At 36.4% G+C, this 26,963-nt stretch overlaps 1 protein-coding gene across 16 annotated transcripts in view; it reads right to left on the bottom strand.

Annotated features, from left to right (window-relative positions):
• Positions 1-26,963, bottom strand: part of LOC105224603 (STE20-like serine/threonine-protein kinase) — a 132,806-nt gene that overhangs the window by 21,076 nt on the left and 84,767 nt on the right. For 9 of the 16 annotated variants that reach the window (XM_049447320.1, XM_049447316.1, XM_049447321.1 and 6 more), the window contains 13 exons: positions 20,681-20,887; positions 20,380-20,579; positions 19,459-19,676; positions 18,819-19,395; positions 17,067-18,350; positions 13,647-14,666; positions 9,480-9,822; positions 9,155-9,409; positions 8,982-9,098; positions 8,781-8,904; positions 8,575-8,696; positions 8,166-8,213; positions 4,159-4,277 (listed from right to left, as the gene is read on the bottom strand). In XM_049447320.1, coding sequence (XP_049303277.1) covers positions 4,159-4,277; positions 8,166-8,213; positions 8,575-8,696; positions 8,781-8,904; positions 8,982-9,098; positions 9,155-9,409; positions 9,480-9,822; positions 13,647-14,666; positions 17,067-18,350; positions 18,819-19,395; positions 19,459-19,676; positions 20,380-20,579; positions 20,681-20,862 — 4,609 coding nt within the window. In that variant the 5' untranslated portion in view covers positions 20,863-20,887. Of the gene's footprint in view, positions 1-3,920; positions 4,278-8,165; positions 8,214-8,574; positions 8,697-8,780; positions 8,905-8,981; positions 9,099-9,154; positions 9,410-9,479; positions 9,823-13,646; positions 14,667-17,066; positions 18,351-18,818; positions 19,396-19,458; positions 19,677-20,379; positions 20,580-20,680; positions 20,888-26,963 lie in introns of those variants that run through there. The other 7 variants (XM_049447325.1, XM_049447326.1, XM_049447327.1 and 4 more) reach the window with 7 other exon arrangements.

Here is a 26,963-nt window from a genome sequence, read left to right as displayed (position 1 = left end):
AAATAAAAATGTTTTGGCATTATCAGACTTTTTTTTAATTAAATAATGATTTTAATCTATTTTAAATTATGTAGACCGAATTGAATATAAGAATAATAGATTTTGTTTTTTGTTAAAGAATAAATTTTTTCAAGTTATTTATACAAAAGATTTTTTAATTAAAAAAAGGATTTTAACTTTAATTTAAATTTAATTATGTGAACCAAAAATTAATTTAAAATTTATAGATTGATAATAATGATTTAACTCCTTTATATTAAAATAAATAGGTTATATTTTATTTTGAATACGATTTTTTAGTAACTTCACTGTCAAGTAATGCCTGAAGACAAAATTTTTAAATTTCAAACCGCGCACTTTTTGTCTTGCTACAACAACTTCAAAGCGCAATCAGGTGTATAAACAACAGTAACGAAAAAAAAACTATTTAATAGATTAAAATTGGTAAACAAATAAATTTTTACGAGGGATATTATAAACGAACTGCAGCGTTAGTGTTTGTAAAACGTAAATTTTGTGGTTAATGCAATTAATAGTTAAAAATATTAAAGAAAAAAAAAACAAATTTAAGGTAGCGGGGCCATTGCAAATTTACAAGTTGTTCCATAAATAGGCAGAAAATTTTAGATATATGTATATATAATATTTGTAAAATCAACTGCTTTTGTTGTTGTTTTTTTTTAAATTTATTTACACAATTCTTTTGGTTGCACGCATTCAACGGCGGCGCGCTGTTGCACTGGCACAATGTGTGTTTTTGTTTTTGTTGTTTAACTGCTCGAAATCTAAAGAAACAGTGATACCAAATAATAACAAAAAACAGCTTTTTTCATTTTTTATTTTTGTAATATTGTGCATCAAATCGTTTATTTCAATCAAGTTCTCATTTTTGGTTGTCATCAGCATTATGCATATATAAGTATGTATATTCTACAAATGTATTCGGTAATTTTCTACTAAACTGCATTTTTAATATGTTTATAATATTTGTAAATATTTTATTTTATTTTTAATATTTGCTTTTTTTTAATATCGTATCAAATATACATTTGCTTTGTATATATTTAAGGTTAGTTAGTTGTTGTTTTTATGATACCCTAGACATGTGCCGTAAGCACTTTGTGTTTCCTTTTTATTAAAGTGGGTTTAGGAATTTCACGGAAGTGAGATTAGACATTATCGTAAATGGTATCGTAGATCCGGTTTGGCTTGATTTTTTGAGCAGTGTGGGTGCTGCATAGAACTATGGTGTTCGAGTGACTATAACTTGGAATATGTTTGACATACTTACTTGGTATATTTTGTGGACATTTTCGAATTTGAAATTTTTACGATATAAAAATTTAAGATTGGAAACAATTTGAAATGAAATTTGAACTCACACGCACAATTAGTCAGAGTACGTGGTTTTGATTAAATGGTTTTGATGAGTCATTTTTAAAATAAGAAACAGATTATGTTCGAAAAAATCGATAATTTGAAACTTCGAAAAACAATTTCGAAAAGATTAATATTTTGAAAAAGTTTAAAGTTTCGAAAAATTTTAATTTTCAAAATAATCGAAATTTTGAGTTTTTCGAAAAATATGTCTTGGAAACCATTTAAAATTAAAATTGAATTCACACGCAGAATTTGACAGAGTAGGTACTTTTAGTTCTAAGTTCTGATTAGTGAATTTAATAACTATGTACACAGTATTTTCAAAAAAAATATCGAAAACTTGGAATTTCGAAAAAATTGAATTTTTGATTTTGAAAATAGTCGAAATTTTTAAATTTTGAATTTTCGAAAAATATGTCTTGAAACAATTTATATATGAATTCTTATGCAGAATTAGTCGGACCAAACATTTTTAATTTAAAGGTTCTAATAAGTGATATTTATAATAAAAAAACAAAAAAAATTGAAAAAATGGAAAATTTTAAATTATTTACAAATTCGAAAATTTGAAAACTTGAAAATTTATATTTCAATTAAATCGAAAATTTGAACTTTTGATATTTTTGAAAAGGATGTCTCCAAAATGATTTTACATGAAATTTGAACCCATTCCTAAAATTAGCCCGAGTAGGTAGTTTTAATTTAACGGTTCAGATGAGTGATTTTTATAATAAAAAACCGATTATTTTCAAAGAAATCAAAAATTTAAAATTTCAAAAAATTTACAATTTCGAAAATTTTAGATTTCAAATTTACGAAAATTTTAAATTTCGAAAAATGTACAATTTCGAAAGTCAGAAAATTTTAAATTTCGAAAATTTTTGATTTCAAAAATCCGAAAATTTTAAATTTCGACATTTTCGAAAACAATTTCAAATGAAATTTGAATTAGACAGCATACACGTAAATGGCAACGTTAATTAGAAGAAAAAATTTGTTTTTTCCAGAAATTTCTGTACATTTTAGTTTAAGGTTTTTGAATTTTAAAGCTTTGGTATCGCCTTGAAATAATATATCGAAATATTGTAACTAAAAGTAGTTTCAAAGGCACACAAATTTTCCAAGCATGAAATAATTTAAATAAATTATTAACTTCAATTAATTTTATTATTTAATAAATAAAAAATAATATCACTCCAACGCCACCTTTCAGCGTAACACACCACACCTCAGCAACCAAACCTTCGATACTCAAACTCTCGCACTGTGGCACTTTCAAGGCCACAATTCCGCTCACTAAAATGTTCACTCACTTGCTGTACAAAACTTTGAATACGTTTTACTTCCTTAACAGTTAACTACGAAATTGTTTAAACAGTATTAAGAAACAGGCGGTAGAAGAAAAAAATAGTAAAAAATAGTAGTAGAGTAAAGTAACGAAAACGGTGTTTTGTTTTATATGTAGAAATGTCAAATAATAAAAAACATAAAAGTCAGAAGCAAATAAGAAACAATCTTCAATTCAATTATTATAGAAAAATCAACATATTTTTATAGAGAAATTTGAATTAATAACCATTTGTGGGCGTGTTACACATTTACAATTACTACTTGGATAACTGTAGTTACAAAAGTAACAGCTGCTGTGCTAATTGAAGAAATATTATTGAAACAAAGATATATATTTTCTATTATTATTAAAAAAAAAAATCGAATATGCAACAAGTTGGCTTTTGGTAGTTTCAGAACGCTAAACTATTTTTTTGTTTTTGTAATGGCAATTCTTTTTCATTTAAGCGACAATTCGATAAAAGAAATATTGTGCGTGAGCGACACACTAACAAAAAAAATGATAAAATTAATGAAATATATATGTGTATATAAATTACAAAAAAATATTAAAAAATTAGATTTAAAAAAATTCGGTGTTTTTAAAACCATATATAAAAAAAAATTTATTAAAAAAAAAAAACTATAAAAAAATAAATTAAAATAATTTAAAAAAATTAGGAGTGTTTTTGCACTTCAGTGCATATACGTTTCTATTGCTTAAATTCATTGTTAACGGTCACAAATTAATTAATTTATATTCAAAAAAACAATAATTCATAAATGAAGGCATTGCAAGTTGGCTGTCATGTGATGTTGTTGTCGGCCAAAGTGGCAAATAAACATAACTGCGCAAGTTACATATATTTATAACGTTTTTTTTTTTATTTTAGACCACTTGCAATGCTTCATAGCAACGTTTAGACAATTTTTATAAACTAATTACTTCATTTTATTTACCGTTTACTAAACACTTTTAACTAGAACATTATTTATGCTGGCACACTACAACAAAAAATACGCGCGTATATGTGTATTTGTTTTAGTTTTGCATTCTTTTCACTACCGTTTGGCAAACTAGCACAAAATATAGCAAATAGCTAATCAACATCGAACTAACAACACAACTACATACATCTTATTGCTTGGCTCACTAACGTTTGTTGCATTTGCATTTTCGTCTGCTTTGCAGTGCACTATTCGCTAATATAGTAGTAGTAGTAGGTTACTTTTTATTTATTGCTTAGAATTGCTCACTTAGTTTTTTACTGTGTTTGTTGTTATCATAATTTATTTATTTTTTGCTTTCAACACACTATATACTTGGCCTGACTTGTTTTTTTTTTTTTGTTTTTGTTTATACTTCGTTACTGAGTTTTAACTTTTGTAAATTATTTATTTGCTTTGTTTATTGATCTAAAAATTTACTCTTTAATCTGTGATATTCACCTCTTGGCAGTGTAGCGCCAGTGCGTGAAAATATGGAGTCCATATCGTTGCCCAAATCACGTGACATGCTATGACGCCATGGTGCGCCCACATTATTGCCGGAGGCGCTGTTGAGACGGCTGCAAGGCGAAAGAGAGATAAACAAAGCAAAAAATTAGCAGAAGTTTACTTTTTAATTTACTTCAGATGAAAATACAAAAAGTGCTGAAAAGTTGAGAACGCGAAAAGTTGAAATAAGTTTAATATTATGTTAGACGAAGCCATTGTGTTAGCACATTGAAGGTTTACGAATAATTGTTGTGAGTAGATTAAATGGTATTTGAGATTTATATGAATAGAAAATCCAATTTGAATAATAATTGTTATAAACTAACATAGACTGATAAAAACTCCAAACGAGAAAAAAAGTCAAAACAGTCAACATGAAATTTGAATTCACACGCAGAATTAGTCAGAATAGATAGTTTTAATTTAATGGTTCTGATGAGTGATTTTTGTAATAAAAAAATAATATTTCAAAAAAAAAATTGAAATTTAGAAAAAATCGAAAATTTAGAATTTCTAAAAAAAATTGAAAATTTTAAAATTTCTAAAAAATAATATTTTTAAAATTTCGAAAAAAATCGAAAATTTTGAATTTCCAAGAAACGTTAGCTTTGATTGCAGTGATGCTATAAAAATACCCTTCACATATAAAAAAAAAAATAAAAAAGTTTGCCTATTTTGAAGCAAAGGACAAATCGTACTACAGAAGTGGTATAGAAAAATCGTAGAGTCGCTATAATCATCAGTGTCTCGCCCTTGAAGGGTACATACTAGGTTGAATAAAAACAAAATACAAAAAAACTAGTTTTACTATTTCACCTGTTATATCCTATAGTGATTCAATCAGAATAATTTCTTCAGAGCTTGTAGCGTTGTCTTGGATAATAATCCATGGCAGATTTGGTGAATATATCTCGCCTAATGAAAAAATGTTCCATACAAAAACTTCACGATTGATTATTCAGTTTGCATGTCGGCTATATGTCATCGTGGTACGATATCGGCGCTCACAAAAAAATTAACAGCTTCTCGGGAAGAAAAGAACATATGCAAATTTTCAGATGGATATCTTACAGTGGGACTAGTTCTCGTATATACACATGAACGGACAGAAGAACATTACCTATTACTATTATATTTTATAGAGTCTCCAACGTTTCATTTAGGATGTTACAAGCAATAGTGGTAAATATAACATACCCTAATCCAGGATATAAAAAATCTCCAAAATTTGTATTAAAGCTCTAAACAATATTGAGGCGCCTTAAAAGGTTTTTGTAAGAGAAGGTGACTAAAGCGCTGCGGGCACAAGCCGAACAATTTTGAATAAATTTTAGTTTTACCCTTTTTTTAAGGCGGCAACTTTATTTCCTACTTTATTCTAATGTAAGCGCCTTATTTCGTCTTACAAATTACAATATTTTGCAATTTTTAGCCTTGTTGGCATCCCTATGTATGTATGTATGCATGTCTGAATTATAATTTTTCAAAGTAAATAAGTTTGATACCCATGTTGTTTCATCTTTTCATGTTCGATCTGTTCATTTGTTCAGATACTTCTTAGATCTAGATTTATGTCTTTGAAATCGCCTTAAATTATAGAAAAAGCTAAATTTTTTTAGATTTCTTTGACTTCTAATGCTTAAGTTTAAAGATTTATATTCACCTACAATTTCGACCAAAATTAAACTAGTGATACTAATTTTTTACGGAAAAGTCATTTTAAGTATGTCCCTACCACTAATAAGTTCGATATATCTTCCACAGATACTCTTTTCGCATTTAAAGGGTGATAAATATTGAACTTCCGCTATTGCTACTACTCTCCAAAAAATGTATTGACTTTGCCGTCAGTTTGCAGAGTGGGTCATGCTTTTCGATGGGTCCATGACCGGCGCTTACTGAACATTTACTTAGATCACTGTATGAAAACAAACACATTTCAGGCATATACATACATATGTATATTTTTTTCAACTTACAAGCAGCAATGTGATTTGAACTTGAATAAAAATCTAACTAAACGTTTAAAACTGGCAAGACCCCTTCTAACTCGTTGCCTAATCGAAATCGATCTATAGCAATTGAGAAAATAATAAAAAACAAAATATTTCATAGATTATAAGCTTCAAATAAATATTATAGAAGCATAATACAAGAGTGAGTTTATACTGTGGAAGACAATGCATGCGTAGAAACAATGGACGAGATGCTAACTATTACAAGAACGAAAGTCACATAGTTGAAAAATGAGTAGATAAGAATTGATTTGATGGTCACTTCGCAGAAAATGCTTACTTATGCTTTGAATTTTATTTAACTGTTTGAAAACTATTTCTTTGATCGAGTATGGCGAAAGGAAAGTTATGAGAAAAAAACATTCGAAAAAAAATAGAAATAAAATGGTGAAAAATAGTAGAAAAATGGTTGAGCTTAAGGTTTTAGGAGGTAAGAGTGAGGTTAAAACGTTAAAAATAAAGTAGAAAAATGGACTAAAGGAAAGTTAAAAAAACAGTGTTGAGAAAGAAAAGTTTTGAGAAATAAAACGTCGAAAAAATTCAAAGAAAACGATGAAGAAAAAAGGTTTCGAGAAATAAAATGTCAAAATATATAAGTAGTTCAAAAAGGTCAAAATAACGTTTTTGAGAAATGAAATATAGAAAAGGATATTAAAAAATGATTGAAATGCAGGTTTTGAGAAATAAAGTATTGAAAATACATATAGCAGGTAGAAAAAAGGTATAATAAAAGGTTGTGAACAAATACTTCAAAAACGGTCGAAAGAAAGTTTGTGAGAAATAAAATGTCGAAAAACTAGTAAAAAAAAAAACGGTTAATACGAATCTTGAGAATTAAATAAGATAGTGAAAAATTGTGGAACTTAGAATGCAAGCATTAAAAATATAATAGGACATTTTTCTAAAGAAACTTTTCGATAAAAATATTTTTAGAAAATAGTCATAAACGGATGTCGAAACATGTCTAAAAACAAATATGGAAAAAACGGTAGAAGGGAAGGCTTTGAGAAAGAAAGGGTCAAAAATAGTAGAAAGAAGGTTTTCAGAAATAAAAAGTCGAATATCACGTTTTGAAAATTAAAATGTCGAAAAAATAGGGAAATAATGTGGATCTTCCGCAGTAGATAATTCGTGAATTAGAAATTTAGCTTTACAAGATCACAGAGTTAAATATTGAAATTCGTTTTCAAGTTATTGGTATGAAATAAGGTTCATATGCGAACTTTTTAGAGCAATAAGTTTGGAAAATATGATTTCGACATTTTCTTTTCGGAACGACGTGATTTGAAACGTTTTCAAATTTTTTTCTGTTTTGAAATTTTTTCTTTCTACAATACCGAAAACTCTCCATGAGCTACAACTGTCACGTGTCAAGAGCTCTGAACGATTTATGAACTAATGATAAATTTACTTTTTCGATTTCTTATGAAAATAATTTTTTAATACTAATTAATGGCGATTTGTAGGGGTGGCAGTGGTCCGATTACGCCCATCTACGAACTCGAACTGTTTTTGTACTAAGGAACCCGCATACCAAGTTTCGTCGAGATATCTCAATTTTTATTTAAGTTACAGCTTGCACGAACGGACGGACGGAGGATGGACAGACAGACAGTCAAACTGATTTCAACTTTTCTCATCACCCTGATCATTTATATATATATTTAACCCTATATCTATCTCGATTAGTTTTAGGTGATACGTACAACCGTTAGGTGAACACAACTTTCTTACTCTGTAACAACTGGTTTCAAGAGTATAAAAATCAAAAATAAGTCGTAAGCATCGCTTGCGAAACCAAAATTTACTAAAAAGCAGATCAGATTTTAAGGATAGATAGAAAGAGAGAACAAAATGACAAGGAGCTAACGAAGTAGTGCAGTCTATAAGTTGAAAAGAGTTTGATACTAATCTAAATTATATTCCTGCTTGTGGCATACTTACACTTGTTTCTTTTCGACCGTTTCACTGTATGTATAACTCACTTGAGATCTTAACATAAAATTGAACAATGTGTGTGGTAATGATTTTTTGTTATTGTTGTGAAATTCAACAAAAATTGCAAAAGCATTAGTTTGGTTCGACATTTTTAACCAAATATATATGTATGTATTTCATTTTTATTTTATTCGATTCGATGAAATTTAATATTGTTATTATTATTATTGTTATGTGAGCAAAAAACATTTGTTTTGGTTGCAGTTTATTTTTTAGCCAAAAGCACACGCAGCATGAAAACAGAAATAAGTATGAAAAGGTTTAATATAATTTTCGATTTATTTATGCAAGATAAATTAGTCATCATCACAAACATATCAACATAACCTTAAAATACAACTCGCAGCGAACTCACCTGCCAAAAGGTTCTTGATTCCAGAAGGGACCATGCCGCATATTGCTCAGCAGGCGGCTTGAATTCGAAAAGCCTGCAGTTAAATCTTTATCGACATTCATGCGATGTGTCAAAGCGTGCACCTAAACGAGGACGACACAAAACAGAAAAACAAAAAATAGAGATTTAGTAGATAATTCTTTACGTTGCAAGTGAAAGCAAAATACTCGTTGTAGTAGTGTGGAGAAGAGATTTTCAGCGGTGAGTATTTCAAAGCCATCGTCGTCATCTTCTTCGCCGGAACTTTGTGAATCGTTCTCCTGACTAAGTTTCTTCACCGGTCTAGAGCTTCTACATATTGCCATGTAGAAAAGAAAAATTAAATTATTTGCCATATTTAAGCGTCTCAAACGTGCATGTGCACCTACCTTAACCTGTGCAGCGTGAAACGTGGCTCCTCATCGACTTCCCTGGTGCCGGACGAGGTGCGGAACTTCTGGAATGGCGAATTATCGTCGATGCCAGAATCGTTAAGCAGTGAACTGCTGCAAATAAAGCGCTTAGTATACACATTTAAGCCACAATTTATTGCTAAACATACCCAATGCGACGAGTTGGCCGCAGTCGATTGAAGGTCGAACGACTCGAGGCGGTATGACTAGACTCTGATGGTTCAATGCTGCCCTCGCGCGGTGTTATGAAGCCACCGCCCTCCATCGCAATTGGTATAATGAATTCGCGTGGACTCTTCTTAATCGGTTGTGATGAGCCCGTAACGGTGGATTGTGACATATTTGCCGTTGTTGTTGTATCAGATTCAGAATCATTGGTCGATTGTCGCGATAGTGAACCGGACCTTAAAGCAAAAACGCAGTTTTAGCAAGCAACAAATAAATATATAGTATAGTAGATTAGCTGGCACTCACCTTGTTGTTGTATTGGATGTTGTGCGCGCATAGGGCGCTTGTGGTCGCTGTATGGGTATAATGTGCTCCTTGGGTTCGAGGCTTGTGGCGCGCGCATTCAACATCGTCTTGATGGGACTGTATGGCGCCGGACCTTCACGCGGCGGCGCGCTGCGCAAATCGGCGACAGGATGCTGCATTTCCGTTGTGAAACGCATATTCGGTTGTTCGACAATACGTGGCTTTATTTCTAATTGGATTTCCGTTTTGGCGCTCGGCTTACGGCGCGGCAATGTGGCTGATTTCAGTGTTATGGTAGCGGTGGATGTCTTCACGGTGTTGTTCGGCTCGCCACCTGGTGATGCTGTGCGGGGGAGGGTATAAGAAAATGTTGATGAAAAGCATATTTTAAAAGGTTCAGTAAATAACTGTACTGTGTGCCGAAGCGACAATGTGTGCGAAATGCTTATGATTAGTATGAATATTGAGAAGGCGACATGAAAAAAGCGTATGAATGAAATGAGCTAAAATAAAAATAAAAAACTTACAAGCACGTGAGGGGACTTTAGATATACATACATACATATGTATGTATGTATACTTCACCAACCTATTGCATGAATGTGGGAAAACAATAACGAATAAGTTACCAATAATTTCGCAGAGTGTGCCAAGAGTTGAAATATTTTTGCCATTGGACCGTATTATACACAAAATAAATATACAGTAACGTGCGAAAAAATTTTACAAAAGGGAATACATGACATAAATAAATCATTTTAGCACCTTAACACTCAAATATGCACGCCAATTTATTAAGAGACAATTTCTGAGGACTCCGACTAGTAAAAGCAAACATTAAGGTTTTATTTCTGAAGAGATATTGTGCTCGTGTACTAACAATCAGTGAAAGAAATATGCATATTCCGGTCAAACAAAATAAAATAAGGATGAATTAAATGATTTTTTGTGTTTTTTTTTTTTTTTTGTTTTTTTGTTATTTTCATTTTTCAAACACACAACATGTATCAGCGCTTCAACCCTGCTTTTTATTTAACTTAAAAACTCTCGAAAGTCAGTAAAACTTGAATAAGTTTCGCAAGATACCGTAATACTTGTGGTAAATGAGTGAGATCAGAAAACATTTACTAGAATGTCCTTCATAGAAATTATAACTGCACAGCACCTAAATTGCACAGAAAAAGATCTTTGTGGTCCGAATTGTGGAAGATTTGACGAAAATTAATAGAGAAAATGTCTCTAATGTTTTTTCGTAAGCCTAAGCCTACAAAAAAAGTACTGCTTTTATTTCTGTATATTTGGACTCGAAATGGCGACCTTCTCTATTTTTACGAGCAACAGCTAATTTGACAAAATGAAATCCGAATTATTCGTTCATTCGGTCAATCCTTTCAAAAAAAAAATAAAACCAGCTTTAAAACTCTTCAACGGTATATTACGATTAGACAAAAACGATCTTGTCTTTAGCTTACCATTTTCAAATCGCTTTACTTAAGCTCTACTCTTTTATCAAATATTTACAACTGGAATCAAGAGAGAAAGCGAACCAGATGAGCTTAACGCAAAAGAGTATGGGGATACCTCATTAAACTGCTAGCTGCTTACTTTTCTATATATACATATATGTATGTGACCTGGTCTACGAAAAGGGAGCTAACGTGCGAAAACTAGTTTTCTGGGAAAAGGCTGTTAACAAAAAAAAACAAAAAAAACACAAAAAAATGATTTTTTGGCACCTAAGCCCCCTTTCCGTAGACCAGGTCACATATATGATTGTATCGATTCGCTACTCTCAAAGTCTGAGAAATGAAATACAGCTATAATCTAAGACACATACGACTTTTAACTTATTTGGTGAAGTGAGGTCGTACCTAATTTCATAGTAGACCTAACTAGATTCCTTTATACCAGCTGAGGAGGCTCGTCGAGGTAGTAAGTGCAGAGCTTAGGCTTTCCATTAGCCTCCTCTATGTTAGAAGGTGGTTGATAGTGTTGTAATCGATAACTGGTTAATCCCGATCTATGAAAGGTTTTGTTACAAAAATAATAATTTGAAGTCAGACAAAAACTACTTTTGATTGTTGTTGTTGTGTCAGAAAGCAGTCAAGAAGTAAATTGTAAAATGATATCGAGTTGACAATCCTTGGGGGGAAAAACTCCGCGTCCACACCACAGGAATGGACCCAATTTTTGGTATTTAACAATCCTTGGCGTCCACCCCGGCTACGTAGGCACGAGGGAAGGGTCCTAGTTCTTTGTTTTTGGAGTAGACAGCAGGTTCGCATCGATTTTAGAGTCTACGTAAGAAACCGATGGGCACTGCAGTTGTTATTTGAATTACAGTGTGTAACTATGTATAGTATATTCGTACATAACTATGTACCGCATGTTCGGATACATTTTTCTTTCACATTTAAGGAAGATTCTTATCAAGTAGTTCTGATTAAAAAACATAAAGCGCAAATAGAGGATATACTACAAAATTAGTGAGGGATAATCAACGTGCGCAAACTTCATCGAAAATTTCAACTATTTCTCCAAGGATATTCACATAGTTTCTAAGGATGTGTCGAGTGTGGAATATTTATAGCGCCGAATTTCTACGAAGATCAAACCGAAATAGGAGAGCAATACTAAACAACACCTCGTTTTATGTACCAGCTGTGTGTATTTACAAAATCCAGGGTGTGTTTTGAGAGGCTTTGCGTTGCGAGATGTATCGGGTTTTCCAATAGGGGTGATATGATTTCTAAGTTTCATTTCGGCCATTTTTAATATATCTTGTTCTGTAATTTTTTATAATTTCATCATGGAAATGCATACGGAAGAGCAACCTTTACTAATTATTTAATTTTATTATCAAAACAATCGTTCTCGAACTGCAACTTTTCGTGCGTTTTTGCCATTTTGTGATCGTAATATTCATCCACCTGCGCTTTTCTTTACATAAAGTTCAAGTGCCAATAAGACAAGGAAAAGCTGGAAGTAATGGAAATATTGCTTCCGTTCAGGCAAGTGTTGCTGAAGATCTCAATTTGTCGATTCCAAGACGTTCTCAAGAGTTGGGATCCGGCGGATTTTGGGAAACATTTGGGCATCCGTATATAATTGTTTCTTACCTAAGAACTGAAGCCATTGGACCAACGTAAACGTCATGAAGTTGCTGATTTTGACTTGGGAAAATCATCTTTTCCGATGAGGCTCACTTTCCACTGAGTAGCGCGGTAAATAAACAAAAGTGTCGATTCTGGTGCGAAAAAATCCAGTTATTCATGTACAACCATTACATTCACCTAAATTGACAGTTTGTGACCTAAAGTGGTCTGGTGGAATGATCGGTCCGCACTTCATTCGAAATGAGACTGGTGACTCCGTCCGCACTGTCAATGGAGAGCACTATAGATCGACAAAAAACAACCTTTTATGGCCGCAATTGGAAAATTTTATCTTGACAACATCTGGTTCCGACAAGACGGGGCTACGTGCCACACAGCACGTACAACAACCGGATTATTAGGAAAACAGTTTGGAGTTTCGATTATTTCAAGACATTTTGACATTGAGCGGCCTCCAAGAAGTCGTGATTGAACACCATTAGACGACTTATTGTGGGGTTATTTGAAGTCATTGGTCTTTAGCAATAAACCAGACTCGCTTCGAGCTTTAGAAGTCAATATTTAAGGTGCTATTTATGAGATACGACTTGCTTTAGTGGAAAAGTACTCGAAAATTGGGTTCATTGAACTCTGCAAAAGAAATCGTGGAGGCCTTTTGAATGCAGTTATATTCAAAACTTAATTGTATCGCTTGTTCCTCACTTAAATAAAAAACATTTGAATTCCCCTAAAAATTAATGTGTTTTCTTATGAAAATAAATCATATCACTCTTATTGGAAAACCCTGTATTTATATATGTGTTTATGGTTAAACAAAAAGAAGCAAAAAACTGAAAAAACAACAAAAATAATATATATATATCTAAAATACGTCTACAATTTTGGAAATCATAAATTTCGAAAAGGAAATAACAACAACAGCAAAAAGGCTTAAATAGGAAAAGAACGGAAAGAAAAAAACAAAAAACAAAAGAGTATAAGAAAGAACTAGCGAACCAGCTAACGAACTAAGAAACGAACGAACGGGCGAACGAACGACAACTAAACTTACATTTGTAGAATATCGAAGGAGGTGGTGCATTATAAAACGGTTTTGGCACACTATTCGCGGTGGCGGCGGTAGAGGAAATGGCGGTATTTTTGACGTTGGCGGCAGTGGCAGTGGCAGATGCGGCTAGTGTGTGTGGCATTGACATGCTGTGAGCTTGTTTATTTTGATATTGTTGCATTAATGGTTGGGGAAATGCTTGTTTTTGGTATTGTGGTTGTTGTTGTTGCTGCTGTTGCAATTCAAATTCTTTTTGCTGCTCTATTAGCGCTTGATGATGTCTCTGTCTTTGTTGTTGTAATTGTTGTAGTCTTTGTTGGAATTGCAAGAGTTGATTTTGTGTTGATTGCGGCAAAGAATTAGTAGCTTGATATTGACTGGGCTGTGCTTGTGCTTGTCTCAGTTGTTGTTGTTGTTGTTGTGAATAGTGTTGATGCTCTTGTGGTTGTTGGTAATGGAGGTGTGGTTGGATATTCGCATTATTACTGTTATACAGGGAAGAGGGAGTGGAGGGAGGTGACTGTATGAAATAATTGGACGGTGAAAACTCGCTTTGGTACTCATTCTGACCAGCAGCCGTAGCCGTAGCTGCCAAACGACCCATTATGTGCTGCCGTGCAGCGGCGAGGGCGACGTTTGCATTCACATTCGCGGTCGCGTTCGATTTTGAATTTGCCTTCGCATTTGCATTTGCATTCGATGTCAACAGAGGCGGCGGTGTCTGCGGAGCGGCGCTCATATTGTACGCCAACATTTGTGGCGGTGGTGCATGGCTGGCAATAACATTGTTATTGCCGATGCCAACGACGCCACAGCCAAAGCCACCGACGCTGCCGATGCCAAATGGAGCGTGGACGCCCATGGAGCCACAGCCGCTGTCGCCACCCATGCCGTTCATGCTGCCGCTGCCGATGCCGCTGCCACTGCTGCCAAAACCAATAAAACCGCCACTGGCTGCACGCATTTGACCGTAGCCCCCGCCGCCGTTGCCAAAGGATGGTTGTGATGGTGGCCTGCGTATAACTAAAATAAATGAACCAATGATGAGATGATGCAAATGAACGTACGTGTGAGTGTGTGTGTCGGTTTGGGTGAGTGTGAGTGTGCTACTGTCGGTTTGAAATTATATGTAGTATGTGTATGTATTTGTGGGATGTATGGAAGTACTTAAAAGTGATGAACGAATGCAAAATGAAACTACTAAAAATGTTTTTTATTTTATGTCGTAGGGGACGAATTCGTATGATTGATGGGCCAAAGTATTGCTTGTGTATTTTTTATAAATTTTGAAAAATATTTTGAAATGGGGTTTTAATAAATTTTGAAAAATATTTTTAAAATGTGGTTTAACAAAATTTTGAAAAATGCCTATTTGAAAATTTCCGTTAAGAAGACCAATTTTTCGGTAAGTATGTAATGCCGTGCGGAGAAAGAACATATAGGAGTTCTAAGGCAAAATCAAATTGTCGTTCGTTTCTTTAGCTCACTCTTACGGGGTTAGACCAGACTAGAGCTCTCGAAATAAAATCGGATTTTTATGTCTTAAAGCACACTTTAGGGCCATAAAATCCCTATCAAAACTGTGATACTGTCGAGCCGTTCCATTTAGTATGTACATAAAAGTTTATAACGGGTGATCCAAGTAGGTGTAATTTTTAAATATCCTTTTTAGTCGTGCCAAACAAATGCTATTTTTGTTTCGTATTGTTAACGTTTACAAATCATTCAACTTTATGACGAAAATTCACGTTCTGTAAGGAATGTGTTTCGCATGCTTCGCTCAACTTATGGTCAATATAATCGGACTACTGAGCGCACTGTACGCAACACCATCACGGATATTGAGACCTGTGTTCATTATTGGATAATATTGGCCACGTCCAGCACGCAGTATAGAAAAAATATCAGCTGTAGCTGCGAATGTATGCGAAGACCGTGGAGAGTCGATTCGGCGCCGTTCGCAGCAACTCGGACTGACGTATGGAACGACTTGGCACATTTTACGTCGAGATCTTAAATTGAAAGCGTACAAAATACGGCTTGTCCAAGAATGAAGACACTCAACCTTCCCAGCGACATCGCTTCGCTCTATAGGCTCTTGAAAAGTTCTAAGAAGATTTTCGAGAAAATTTTTTTTCAGCGATGTGGCCTATTCTGGCTCAATGAATTTGTAAACAAGGAAATTTTCCACATTTGGGACCAAGAGAGAGATTCAAGAGATTCAAGGGCTGCCATTTGAGGCAGAAAAAAACAACTGTTTGATGTGGTTTGTGGGCCGGAGGAATCATCGTCCACATTTCTTCAAAAATGATAACAGTGAGAGCATAACCGTCAATAACGACCGTTATCGCGCTATGACAACCGCCTGAAATTGAAGCTCGTGATCTCGGCGACATTTAGTTTCAACAAGACGGCGCCACTTCCCACACATCAATGGATCAATACAGAGAACACTCCGGCTAATTTCACGTTTTGGGCCGGTCGTCTGGCCACTAAAATCGTGTGATATTACACCGTTGGGCAAACCCGTTTCTATTCAGGCCTTGAAGCAAAACATACCTGTCGAAATGCTCGAACGAGTCATCGAAAATTGGACTCAACGGATGGATGATCTAAGACGTAGCCGGAGCCAACATTTGTAAGAGATAATCTTAAAACCATAAGTGCCAATGAATGTTCCTTCTGTGTTTTTTTCTTTAAAAATGTAGGAAAACTCGAAACGAATACACCTTTATATTAAGCTCCCGTTGAATCGCCGTTGCTTCGTCGAGGCCGTTTTCAAAAATGGCATAACGATGATTACCGAGTAGCCAACAATTTCTATGAAATTATTAACAAAATTTTGAAGACATTCAAATTTATAATAAATTGAATAAATTGTCAAGAGCTCTAGACTGGGCTCACTACTTAAGGGTTTCTAAATTCCTAAATCGGGATACAGTTTATAATATACAAGTATCTCTCACTTCTTCCTCCAAAATGCTAAGTTTTAGCAAGAGAAGAGAGCACAGTTTAATTGATTTAAGTTATGTTAATAAGTGAAATTAATAGCGAGGTAAGCGGAAGGACAGTCTAAGGAATGTTTTAGTAAAGCAGTCCGTCTCGCGTTCCTCAATTAAATAAATACTCATTAGATCGAGGATGCTGTGACTGTTATCTAACCGTTCGCTTTACAAAAGTAGCGATTGCATGCTAAACAATTCAATTTTATCTCTTAAACTCAGAGAACTTGTTATAAACTTTGGACAATTTTGGTTAGAACTCCCATATAGTTATTCAAAGCACATTACTGGCAAGCATGTGAAGTAGTGTACTACTGCATAACGTTTCTCAATTGTTTACTTTAACACATTCCGGCATTAGCATTAATTGTTATTGTTTGAGTTACAGCAAAGTCTTTAACAGCGTTTGCTTCGCACTTACCTGGCTGTATGGCATTTCCGATAATGGCGCGCGCATTCTTCAACTTCCGCTCGCGTTCGGCCGTCACTATTGGGCTGCTGGCCTCGCTGACTTCGATATTTTCTGTTTGCGCGCACAGCTGATCCACCTCTTTCGAGGATTCGCTTTGCGCCTGACGCAGCAACGCAATCGAATTCTCCATGGAGCGACGCGCGTCTTCCAGTGACAACGAAGCGACGGAATTTTTCGAATCGCTTGACTCAATATGACCTGTTGTCACTGGTGTTGTTGGTTGTTGCGCGCTGTCAGCTGTTGGCGAGTGCTCTTCTGCCTCTAATTCTTGGGCGGCAGCGGCCGCAGCTGCAACCTCTTCCATTGCGCGTAACTCACCTGGTGTAGGACCTTGTTGTACTGGCGGATTTGTAGCTTTACGTTCAAATTCTTTCTTAAAGCTGCCGACGCTCACGCCGGGTATGCTGAACTTCTTCGGTTTCTCACCGCCGCCGCCGGTAGCGTTGCCGGTATTCATTTGCTGTAACTTTTCGGTGGTTTCGAGCACACGCGACTTTCGTCGGTCGGCATTGAACTTACTCAAGGAACCTTCATCTTGCAAACTGCATTTGCGCACGAAGGGCGCTGGTGTAGCGGAGGAGGCTGTCGCACCAGCTGTTGGCTTCGCTATTGAACTTTTGGCATTGTTGGTTGTTGTTGTAGCAGGTGTGGGCGTAGACTGTTCGCTGGTTTTTTCAGCTGTCGGTGTTATCTGACCGATGGCATTAACCAGATCAGCAGTTTTGTGCTTATTGACGAATTTCTTAATAACTTTGGTGGCGTCCTTTTCTTCAGGCGCCTCTTCCAACGACTCTAGCTTGCTGATCGTTTTTTGGCGCGGCACACCGCCATGTGTAGGTGTGACAGGTGTGCTGGATTCAGTCAGTGGTGCAGCGATCGCCGATTTTGACTCTTCCTTAATCAGTTGTTCGCATAGATCACCCACCATTTCCATATCTCTTTGGGAGAAGCTGCTCGATGGCATTGCATTTCCTGCGACCGATGGCTCTTCGTCAATTTCCTGCTCTGCAGCTTCGTCCTCCTCCGTCTCCATGGGTATTTCTTGTGGTGGTGGCAGATTGGACTCTCCGAGTACCATTGAGCTGCTGCCGAGTTTATCCTTCTTCTTGAGCGCCGCACCATGTGCGTTCTCCGTGGAGACTGTGGTCTCGAGTTTGCGTTTACTCTGCACTGGGCTCTGCGTGGGTGTGATTGTGCGTGTTGGTGATGGCATGAGTGCTGCTTCGCCGCCAGCTAGAGTGGTAGAGCGATATGTGGAAAAAGAGAGAGAAGAGGTGATGCGATGAATTATGGGTTATTACATGATGGAAACACAAGTTTAGTCCACTTGAATGTGTACATGGGCAGAATTCAATGTAAGAAATTGTGTTTTTTTAGTAATATACAGTATATAGGAATAAGTTTGGTTCGGAGGAGCGCAGAAATGATAGTGAGGAGTAAAGTTGAGACACATGAAGAGTAGGAAAAGACAGTTATCAGCTATTTACAGACAACGGGACAGCTGCAGCTACTAAATACATACACACATATAAATAGATTTAAGCAAAATGTGAAAGCTTCAAACAAATATTCGAGCGGTGAGCTTGTAAAAGTCACCAATTTACATAGGATATGTATGCAAAAAAGTTTACGTTTTACAATCTCTGCTGAACTCTCTAAATTGCATTTATGCTCATATAAATACATTTAGTATCAACATACCAGCCACCATGTCCAAGATTCTGCGTTCCGCTTCCGTATTACCGCCCATATCACGTATCGATCCCACCGAGTGGCTTCGTGGCACACGTTCTCCTTTACCCGCATCAGCGGATGGCACAACCAATTGATCGGCCGTCACAGCGGCCGGTGTCAACGACAACAAGACATCCAAACGCACCGGTGTTTGTGTCGCTAGCTCTTCAGCCAAGTCCAAACATGAGACGTTATCATTTTCATTCACCCACCAATGGGCGCAGATCTGTTCGATGGTGGCACGTTTGCGTGGACTCACCGTCAACATGTCACGTATGAGCGTTGAGGCACGCGACGGTTTCTTTGGCTCATAGTAATCACCTTGACTGATTTGCTTAACAAGTCTTTTAAAATTGGAACCATCAAATGGCATCGATCCGTAGACTAGAGTGTAGAGGAGCACACCAAGGGACCAGCAGTCGACTTCTGGACCTTGGTAGGGAGTACCTTCAACAATTTCGGGAGAGGCGTAAAGCGGCGAACCGCAAAATGTGGATAGTAAGTTTTGTTCGTCGAACACATTCGAGAGACCAAAATCGGCGATCTGTAAAAGTAAATGAAATGTATTGGAAATGTGTAAATGTGAGGTTAAGTTGCATTCGCTAACCTTCGCATTTCCATGTTCATCGAGTAGTATATTTTCCAGCTTCAAATCACGATGACAAATTTTGTGCTTATGACAATAGTAGACAGCCGTAGCCACCTGCCGGAATATGCGACGCGCCTCTTCTTCAGATAGCACCTTACGTTCCGAGAGATAGTCATACAGTTCACCGCCTGCGGCGAATTCCATAACTAACACCATCTTCTCACGATTCTCGAATACTGCAAGATTAAAGAAATATATATATTGTTTAAGTTCGCTATATATATATAAGCTAAGTTCGGGCGATAGGCGAATATATACCATAACTATACCGATTAACCTCATTTGTGGTTGCAAGTCAATCTTAACAAATTCTGTTAAAGTATATTATATATTTAAAGATATATACGGAATGAAGACAATGGAGATACGGCAAGTATTGCTATTCAGAGTGGTAGTTGTTGTTGTTCTAACGTTTATCTAATCCCCACTTGGGTAGGGTTCAAGTTGGTTGTCATCGAAGTCATCTAATGATGAAGCGCAAGGAAACGATCTCAATCACTTCGATGACAACCAATTGGAATCAACATAACCTAGATTTTTGGCCTGCTTTGACGTGGTTTTTTCGACTCCGGCTGACCTTCGCTACGATACTTGGCCGATTGATTGTTTGTTTCCGGGTCGAAAGCATAGATCCAAAAGTCATCGCCAGTAATAACACGTTTCATGACATTCCGGCAGTCGGAAAACAGTATTTCATAGGCATATAAGCGACACAGCTTTTCGAAATAATTTAGTGATTTTGGAAACAATCGTGCTTTCACTTTTCTTAAGTCCAAATGATCTTTCAAAATTTTCACTGATTCTTCCACAGTAGTAGTTTAATATAAAAACATCTTTGATTTATCTATGTATTAAATAGGAAATAAAATCTCCGCTTACCTTCGTATATATGTATGATATTGGGATGCTGCACCGAGCTCATAATTTGCACCTCACGACGTATGCGCACCAAATCTGCCTCAGCTTCTATTTTGCACTTTTTTATAGTTTTTATAGCCACCTCCTGGCCGGTTTCCTTATTTATACCTAATTGCACTTTGCCATATGTGCCTTGACCTAACTTTTTAATAATGTCAAACCTTAAGGGAAGGACAGCGAAGTAAGAAGATTCATTAGTCGGTATATAAACACATGAAAAGCTGTTCAAAATACCAAAAGCTCTTGTCACCATCGAACTCACCTCTGACGCAGCTTCTTTCGGTGGTTATTCATTTTCACATCGCCCGTATTTGCTATACCGCTCATTATATTATCGATTCTATCACGTGGAATACCCGATGGATGTGCCAAGTCAACCGCATCGCCAGCTGTATTGTTCGTGGTGGCGGCGGCGGCCACTGCATCCGGATTGCTTATCACCATTTTGGAGCTTTATCTGTGGAGTGCACTGCAAAGAGAATTACAAAGCAAAGAACAAGACATAAATATGCAATTCAACAATAGTTTAATAAAATATAAAATATTTTAAAGTAGACAGCTAAGTTGTAGATAAATCATAGCAAAAACATCCATAAAATAGTAGGAAGCACAAAAACTGGGTTTAAAGTGCAATGTTGCACGTACACACTCCTAAAAGCGGCAACGCCAAGTTGAAGTGGGATGAGATGGTGGCAGCAATGTGTAGAGGTTGCTCCACATTCGAAAGGATATCAGTGACAGTAAAATATGTATTTGTTATTGTTGGATTGTACATATAGTACATACATATATAAGTGTACACACTTACAGCAGCATAAAGGTGTGTGTGTGCCTCATTTTGCAGTGAGTTATTGAGCTCATTATGGCAACTTTATTGCCCTAAAGCAAAGTATTGCATTTGAAAAGCATTCAGCGGAACAACCGGTGACAAGCTTGCCAAGTGTGCCAGGAAGCTTAAGTCACTTTGTCTAAATCATAACTCTGCAGCATGCGCAGGTTGTAAATCGAAAAGCAGAAGCTGGTAATGTACTATGTTGTAGAGTGTTTAGTAGACATACATATCTTGTATTAGGGGTGTCCTTTTATTTTGAAATTTTTCAATATTTATTGTCTTTTCCTTTAAGTAATTTGAGTAAGCTTGCTTGAAGTTGAAGCAAAGTTATATACTTCAGACAATATCGGCAGCTATACGCCATAATGGTTCGGCCTGAAGAATTTCTACGGGAGTTACTATATACCTTTGCTTTACATAATAACCCATGCCAAACTTCATACAAAAATCTCATAAAATACAAAAGTTTCCCATACAAAGACTAGATTCCGATCGATCAGTTTGCGTGGTAAATATATGCTATAGTGATCCGATTCGGCGATTTCGACAAATGAGCAGCTTCGTGGTGAGAAAAGTACATGTGGAAAAGTTCAGATGGATATTTCAAAAACTGAGGGACTAGTTCAAATATTCTTACAAAAGAAATCAGGGGGTCAAAATGTTTTAAGGGGTTGTACACAGTTTGAATTTTCAAAATTTCGATTTCTTTTGTTTTATTTTCTTAATGTAAAGGGTTTTTCAAAGGGACGCTACAAAAGTTGACCGATAGGGACAGCAAACAATGCCCGCTCTTTTGACATTTCTACTTCTATTTTTTCCGTGATGATCAATACCGGCACGTTAGTGTGAATTGGATTCGCTACCGCTCAATGATAACTGAATATTTTTGGCCCGAATTGGATGATATGGGCTTGGATAATATGTGGTTCCAAGAGGACGGCGCCATAAGCCACACAGAGAATGTCACAATCGATTTATTGAAAACCAAGTTTGATGAACGTGTTATTTCATGAAATGGCCCGGTCGTGCGATTTAATGCCGTCCTATTGGGCTGCGTCAAGTCTATGGTCAATGGGCGGAAATAAAAAAAATCTTTTTGAAAGTCCGTTAATATTCTTACAAAAGATTTCAGTGGGATTAGAATGTATTAGCTTAAATTGCCAATATATATCTTATCGACTACAGAAATGCAGGGATTTGTTTCAGAATGCCTTGGTGAGATCAGTAACTGTAAATACCTTTTTCACAGTTTCTTTATAGAAATTAGAATGACTATGAGTTCTTCAATCGACTTTCGGACAGTATTATAAAGGATATAAGCGATCAGTTGGCATTGGATTTTGTATTAATTTGGCATTTATATTGAAATGAACTGAAAGAATCCGTAAAAAAAAAACACAAAGTAGTTCCTTTGACGTCAAACTGCTGACCGAAATGGCGATGCAACCCGATAGAGATTCTATTAGTTCACTCGAGTGACTTGGTAATTGTTAAACTTCCTGACGGGTTTTCAGTGTCCCGTTCGTAGCAAAATTCGACACCCAGCAATTATACTGAATAACTCAGTGTGAAAAAACATTTAATTATTGGACTTCATAATAGAGGATTCTAAAACAGGTTTAACCAACTCAATCGGTTAGTAAATGTCAAAGTTAACCATTATTTACATACAGAAGTAAAATAAAGTGCACCCTGTAGTTTTATGTTTTAGGGTGTCGAAAGTGTTATATGACTTCTTTATACCTCGACATAAAACTTTACGGGCATTCCTAGTGCAATTCACCAGCATAAGGTTATATTTAAACTTGCAAGTCTCGTATATATGTATATTTATGTCTCAGACACAAATAGCATGTGGTCATAAATATACTGTACGTAAGTATAAATGTATTTATGTAACAAATCAAATAGAAAAAACATATTTTCCGGTATTTGCAAAACTGAAAACTACACCAGCGGAAACTAAACAAACACAATATGATATTGAGTAATATCGCTATCATTGAAATATTATAACATGTGTAGCATAGGTAGAAATATCCAATTTTAGTATTTTTAGAACATTATCGATTATTTTTAGAGATGGTTCACCGGTTTCCCAAGAACTAGCAGACATTTAACCATCAACTTTCATAATCCTTTCGTAATCGCAGCTTTGCCTTAAGTTGAGTATTAGAGTTTGCATATTTTTATGCAGATCTATAGAATGTACATATTCTTCAAAAGTCAAAGAAACCGGCGGCTAAATCACATCAAGAACTCTAAAAAGTTTACTGAAGTGCTGCCTCAAGTGAAACAACGTGCACTGGATTGGTTTCGTCGCTTCAAAGGAGGCGATTTCGATTTTAAAGACGAACATTCACGTGAAGGAAGGCCAAAAACTTTCGAAGGCGGAAAATTTACAGGAAGTGTTGCTCGACGAGGATTCGTATCAAACGCAAGAAGAGCTTGCTGCAGCATTGGGGGTCACCCACCAAGTCCTTCAAACACGACTTCATGCTGTTCCCACGACAGTCGGGTCTACATAACCGGAACGGACCCGGATTTTAATCCGGCCAAGAACTGTCAACTCGACAGAACTCTGCCGCTACAACAAAAACAACAACAACAACAAAGCGACTTCATGCTGGGAATAATTCATAAAAAGAAACTTGGATTATTTATAACCGCAATACCAGGAGAGGCCTGAAAAAGTGATTCTGCTGCATGAAAACGCTCAGCTTCACGTTATCAAACCCGGGAAAAGCTTAAATGAGAAGTCCTACCCCGACCGCGCCAGATATTGTACCGTCTGATTATTATTTATTCGCGCGATAGCACATGGTCTGGCTCAGGAGCAGTTCTACTCACAATTCGACATCTTTTAATTCTTGGATAGCACGACTTTGCCCCTGTAAGGCTAACCTCTCCCTATTTGTGGGGCTTTTAACAGACCACTGCGCTATTGGCGTCCACACATTAGGGACCTACAAGGCGTCGTATGTAGAAGCTGTGTGGAAGAAGTTGAGGTGGAAACAGCTCAACATTTCCTTATTGACTATCTCGCGTTTGGGAGGTCAAGGCTTATACACTTATGTAGGAGCGTACACCTTCGGACTTCCCACTCAACTCGTGGGTACGGAAATTAAACACCTTTACAAATTTGTATTGGCTAGGAAGATTTTTTTTTAATTTATAAGTTCGAACACAGGAGTTCTTCTTTTCTATGGCCTCACAAAGAACTACTTACAGCATTTCGCGTGCAATCTTTGATCAGCCATCTAACCTAACCACAAGATGAACAGTTTTTGTCGTAATGGTATTCGAGTTTTGCCTGAAAGTTGGGAAAAAGGTGTAACCAGCGTAGGGCAATACTTCGAATAATTAATTTCCAACCATTTCTTTACAATGAATTTGCATTTTCAATAAAAAAAAACAGCAAGAGCAATAATGTAAAATGTAATATTAATTATCCTAAAATAATCAATTGTAATCAAATTCAATGAATTCGAAAAGTAATGAAAACCCACAAATTATTCATTTGCAGACCATTTTTGAAACACCAGTTGAATGGCAAATTCAATTAAAATGCAGCACATTATGTAAGATTGCAATCAATTGCTCTTGATGGCAAACAAACTCGCAACACTTGCGGCTCGAAGGAGTCCATAGACCAAGCGGTGCTAATGATGCAGGCATGTACAAATGTATATATGTACTTTTGCATATGTATTGCATGTAAATATGAACCTGCCAGGGCCGATGTGCGAAATTATGCTGGCATGAAAGTGAATATAAGCAACTGCATGATTAATTTAAAGTATTTTGTAGTTTCAATTTGCTAATTTGCAACCATAAACAAGCGTGTACAAATGCTTACAGCTGTAAATATAGTTTGCATGTGTGTGTGTGCTGGCTCGCTTGTTGCACTTTTCCAAGCGTTCAAATGAAAATCACTTAAAAGACACTCTGGCACGCACTCAAGATTATTGCTGTGTGCAAGCAAGCAGCTAACGGTAAATCTTGAGTGCAATGAAAGAAGGCGAACATGTGTTGCATGTGGCAAGTGCGAGGAAAGACAACAAAGCATATGTGTGGGCATGCATATAAAAGTGTAAATATGTATTTACTCATGGCGAACTAGTATGCAAGTACGCATGTGTGAAGGCATAAGCGTGTGCGTAAGCACACATAAGTAATGTTCGAAGGGAAAATCATGCAGTAATAATAATGAGTTGCACATGCACTTGATGGACACAAATGCAGAACAATAAGCAGAGCGCCGAGAGTGGATGATCGCATTGTGCCACCGACACACACACACACACAGCCACATACATTAGCCCACAAATAGCTGAGTAAGAGTTGCATGTGTGTGTGTGTGCGAGTGTTGTGGCGAAAAATCACGCAAGCAGCAGCAGCAGCAGGAATACCTGGTAAACCGCAAGCAGCTGTAGATTCGTCTGTGCTTAGCAAATTTAAGTGAACACTTAACGGTGCAATTCATGTGTGTGCCGGCAGTGAGTGGGCGGTGTAGCGGGCGGTGTGGCGGGCGTGGCAGCAGACAGATGCCGAGATGAGCGAGTATGGCGTTTATTAAGTGTGTGAGAGCAGAGAATTGCAGGCGGAGCAATATGTGTCGAGAAAACACACACACATGCTCCATATAAACTGCATGCATACATTGATAGCTGCGTGTAAATGCCGGCTGGTGGCAACTACTGATCCGTAGAATGCACACAGCAGCAAAGGCAAAGACAAGCGTGCAAACAACGCAAAAACAGCAGCAACAAATGCAACAACACGGCGATAAATACCAGATTGCTAAAGATAGGAGCAATGACAACAGCAACAAACAGCCAACAACAGTATTCCTGTAGCATAACAACCCCAGCGACAGACAACGACGGCAATCTGCTGCTGCTGCTGAGTGATGGCACGCGCCGTGCATTGCTGGTATTACTATAAGTAGGGTGGCCTACGACGAGCGGAACTAAACAATTTCAAGGCGTATCTTTAGAAAGTATAATTGAGTATCGAATATTTCGAAAGTACCATTATTATTTATATTTTTTTCTATGCATTCAGTGGGCACTAAAAGTGCGCGCTAATTTTTATGTTATTTAGTAAACAAAAATTCTTTATCATAAGTAAGTCGAAGTGACATTAGAAATGCCTCGATTAGACTATACAAGCTTTAAATAAATGGTTCCGCCAATGCTAGAATTCCATCAAACAAAACTTTTTTTGTCCATTGGCTTAAAACAAGGTCACCGAGAACTATGCCATTATTTTCAAATTCCGCTTCATCTGAAGAATTTTGAGCGAAGTTGGCATAAAGGGGCATACAAATATCGTTATCTTGATTTCGATCGGCCTATTTGTATTGCAGCTATATGCTATAGTGGTCCGATCTGAAAAATTCGTACAGAGATTGTAATGTTGTGTTGGATAATAAATATATCTTGTTGAATGAAAAAGTTTTCCATACAGGAACTTCATGCCGATCATTCAGTTTGTATGGCAGCTATATGCTATAGTGGTTCGATTTAGCCGATTCCGACAAAGGAGAGATTTCTTGTGGAGAAAAAGCCGTGTGCTAAAATTCAGATCGATATCTCGAAACTTCACCTATATGGTCTCCGCAGTTCTCTTCTGGGTGTCACAAACTGCATGGGAAACTTAATATACCGCGTTTGGGGCGTAAAAATCTATAGATGCAACTTGTAGAGGA

The sequence above is a fragment of the Bactrocera dorsalis genome, chromosome 2 (genome assembly GCF_023373825.1).
Source record: "Bactrocera dorsalis isolate Fly_Bdor chromosome 2, ASM2337382v1, whole genome shotgun sequence".
Classification (NCBI taxonomy): domain Eukaryota; kingdom Metazoa; phylum Arthropoda; class Insecta; order Diptera; family Tephritidae; genus Bactrocera; species Bactrocera dorsalis.
Note: the sequence above shows the minus strand (reverse complement) of the source record. Positions and strands in the feature narration are given on the sequence as shown.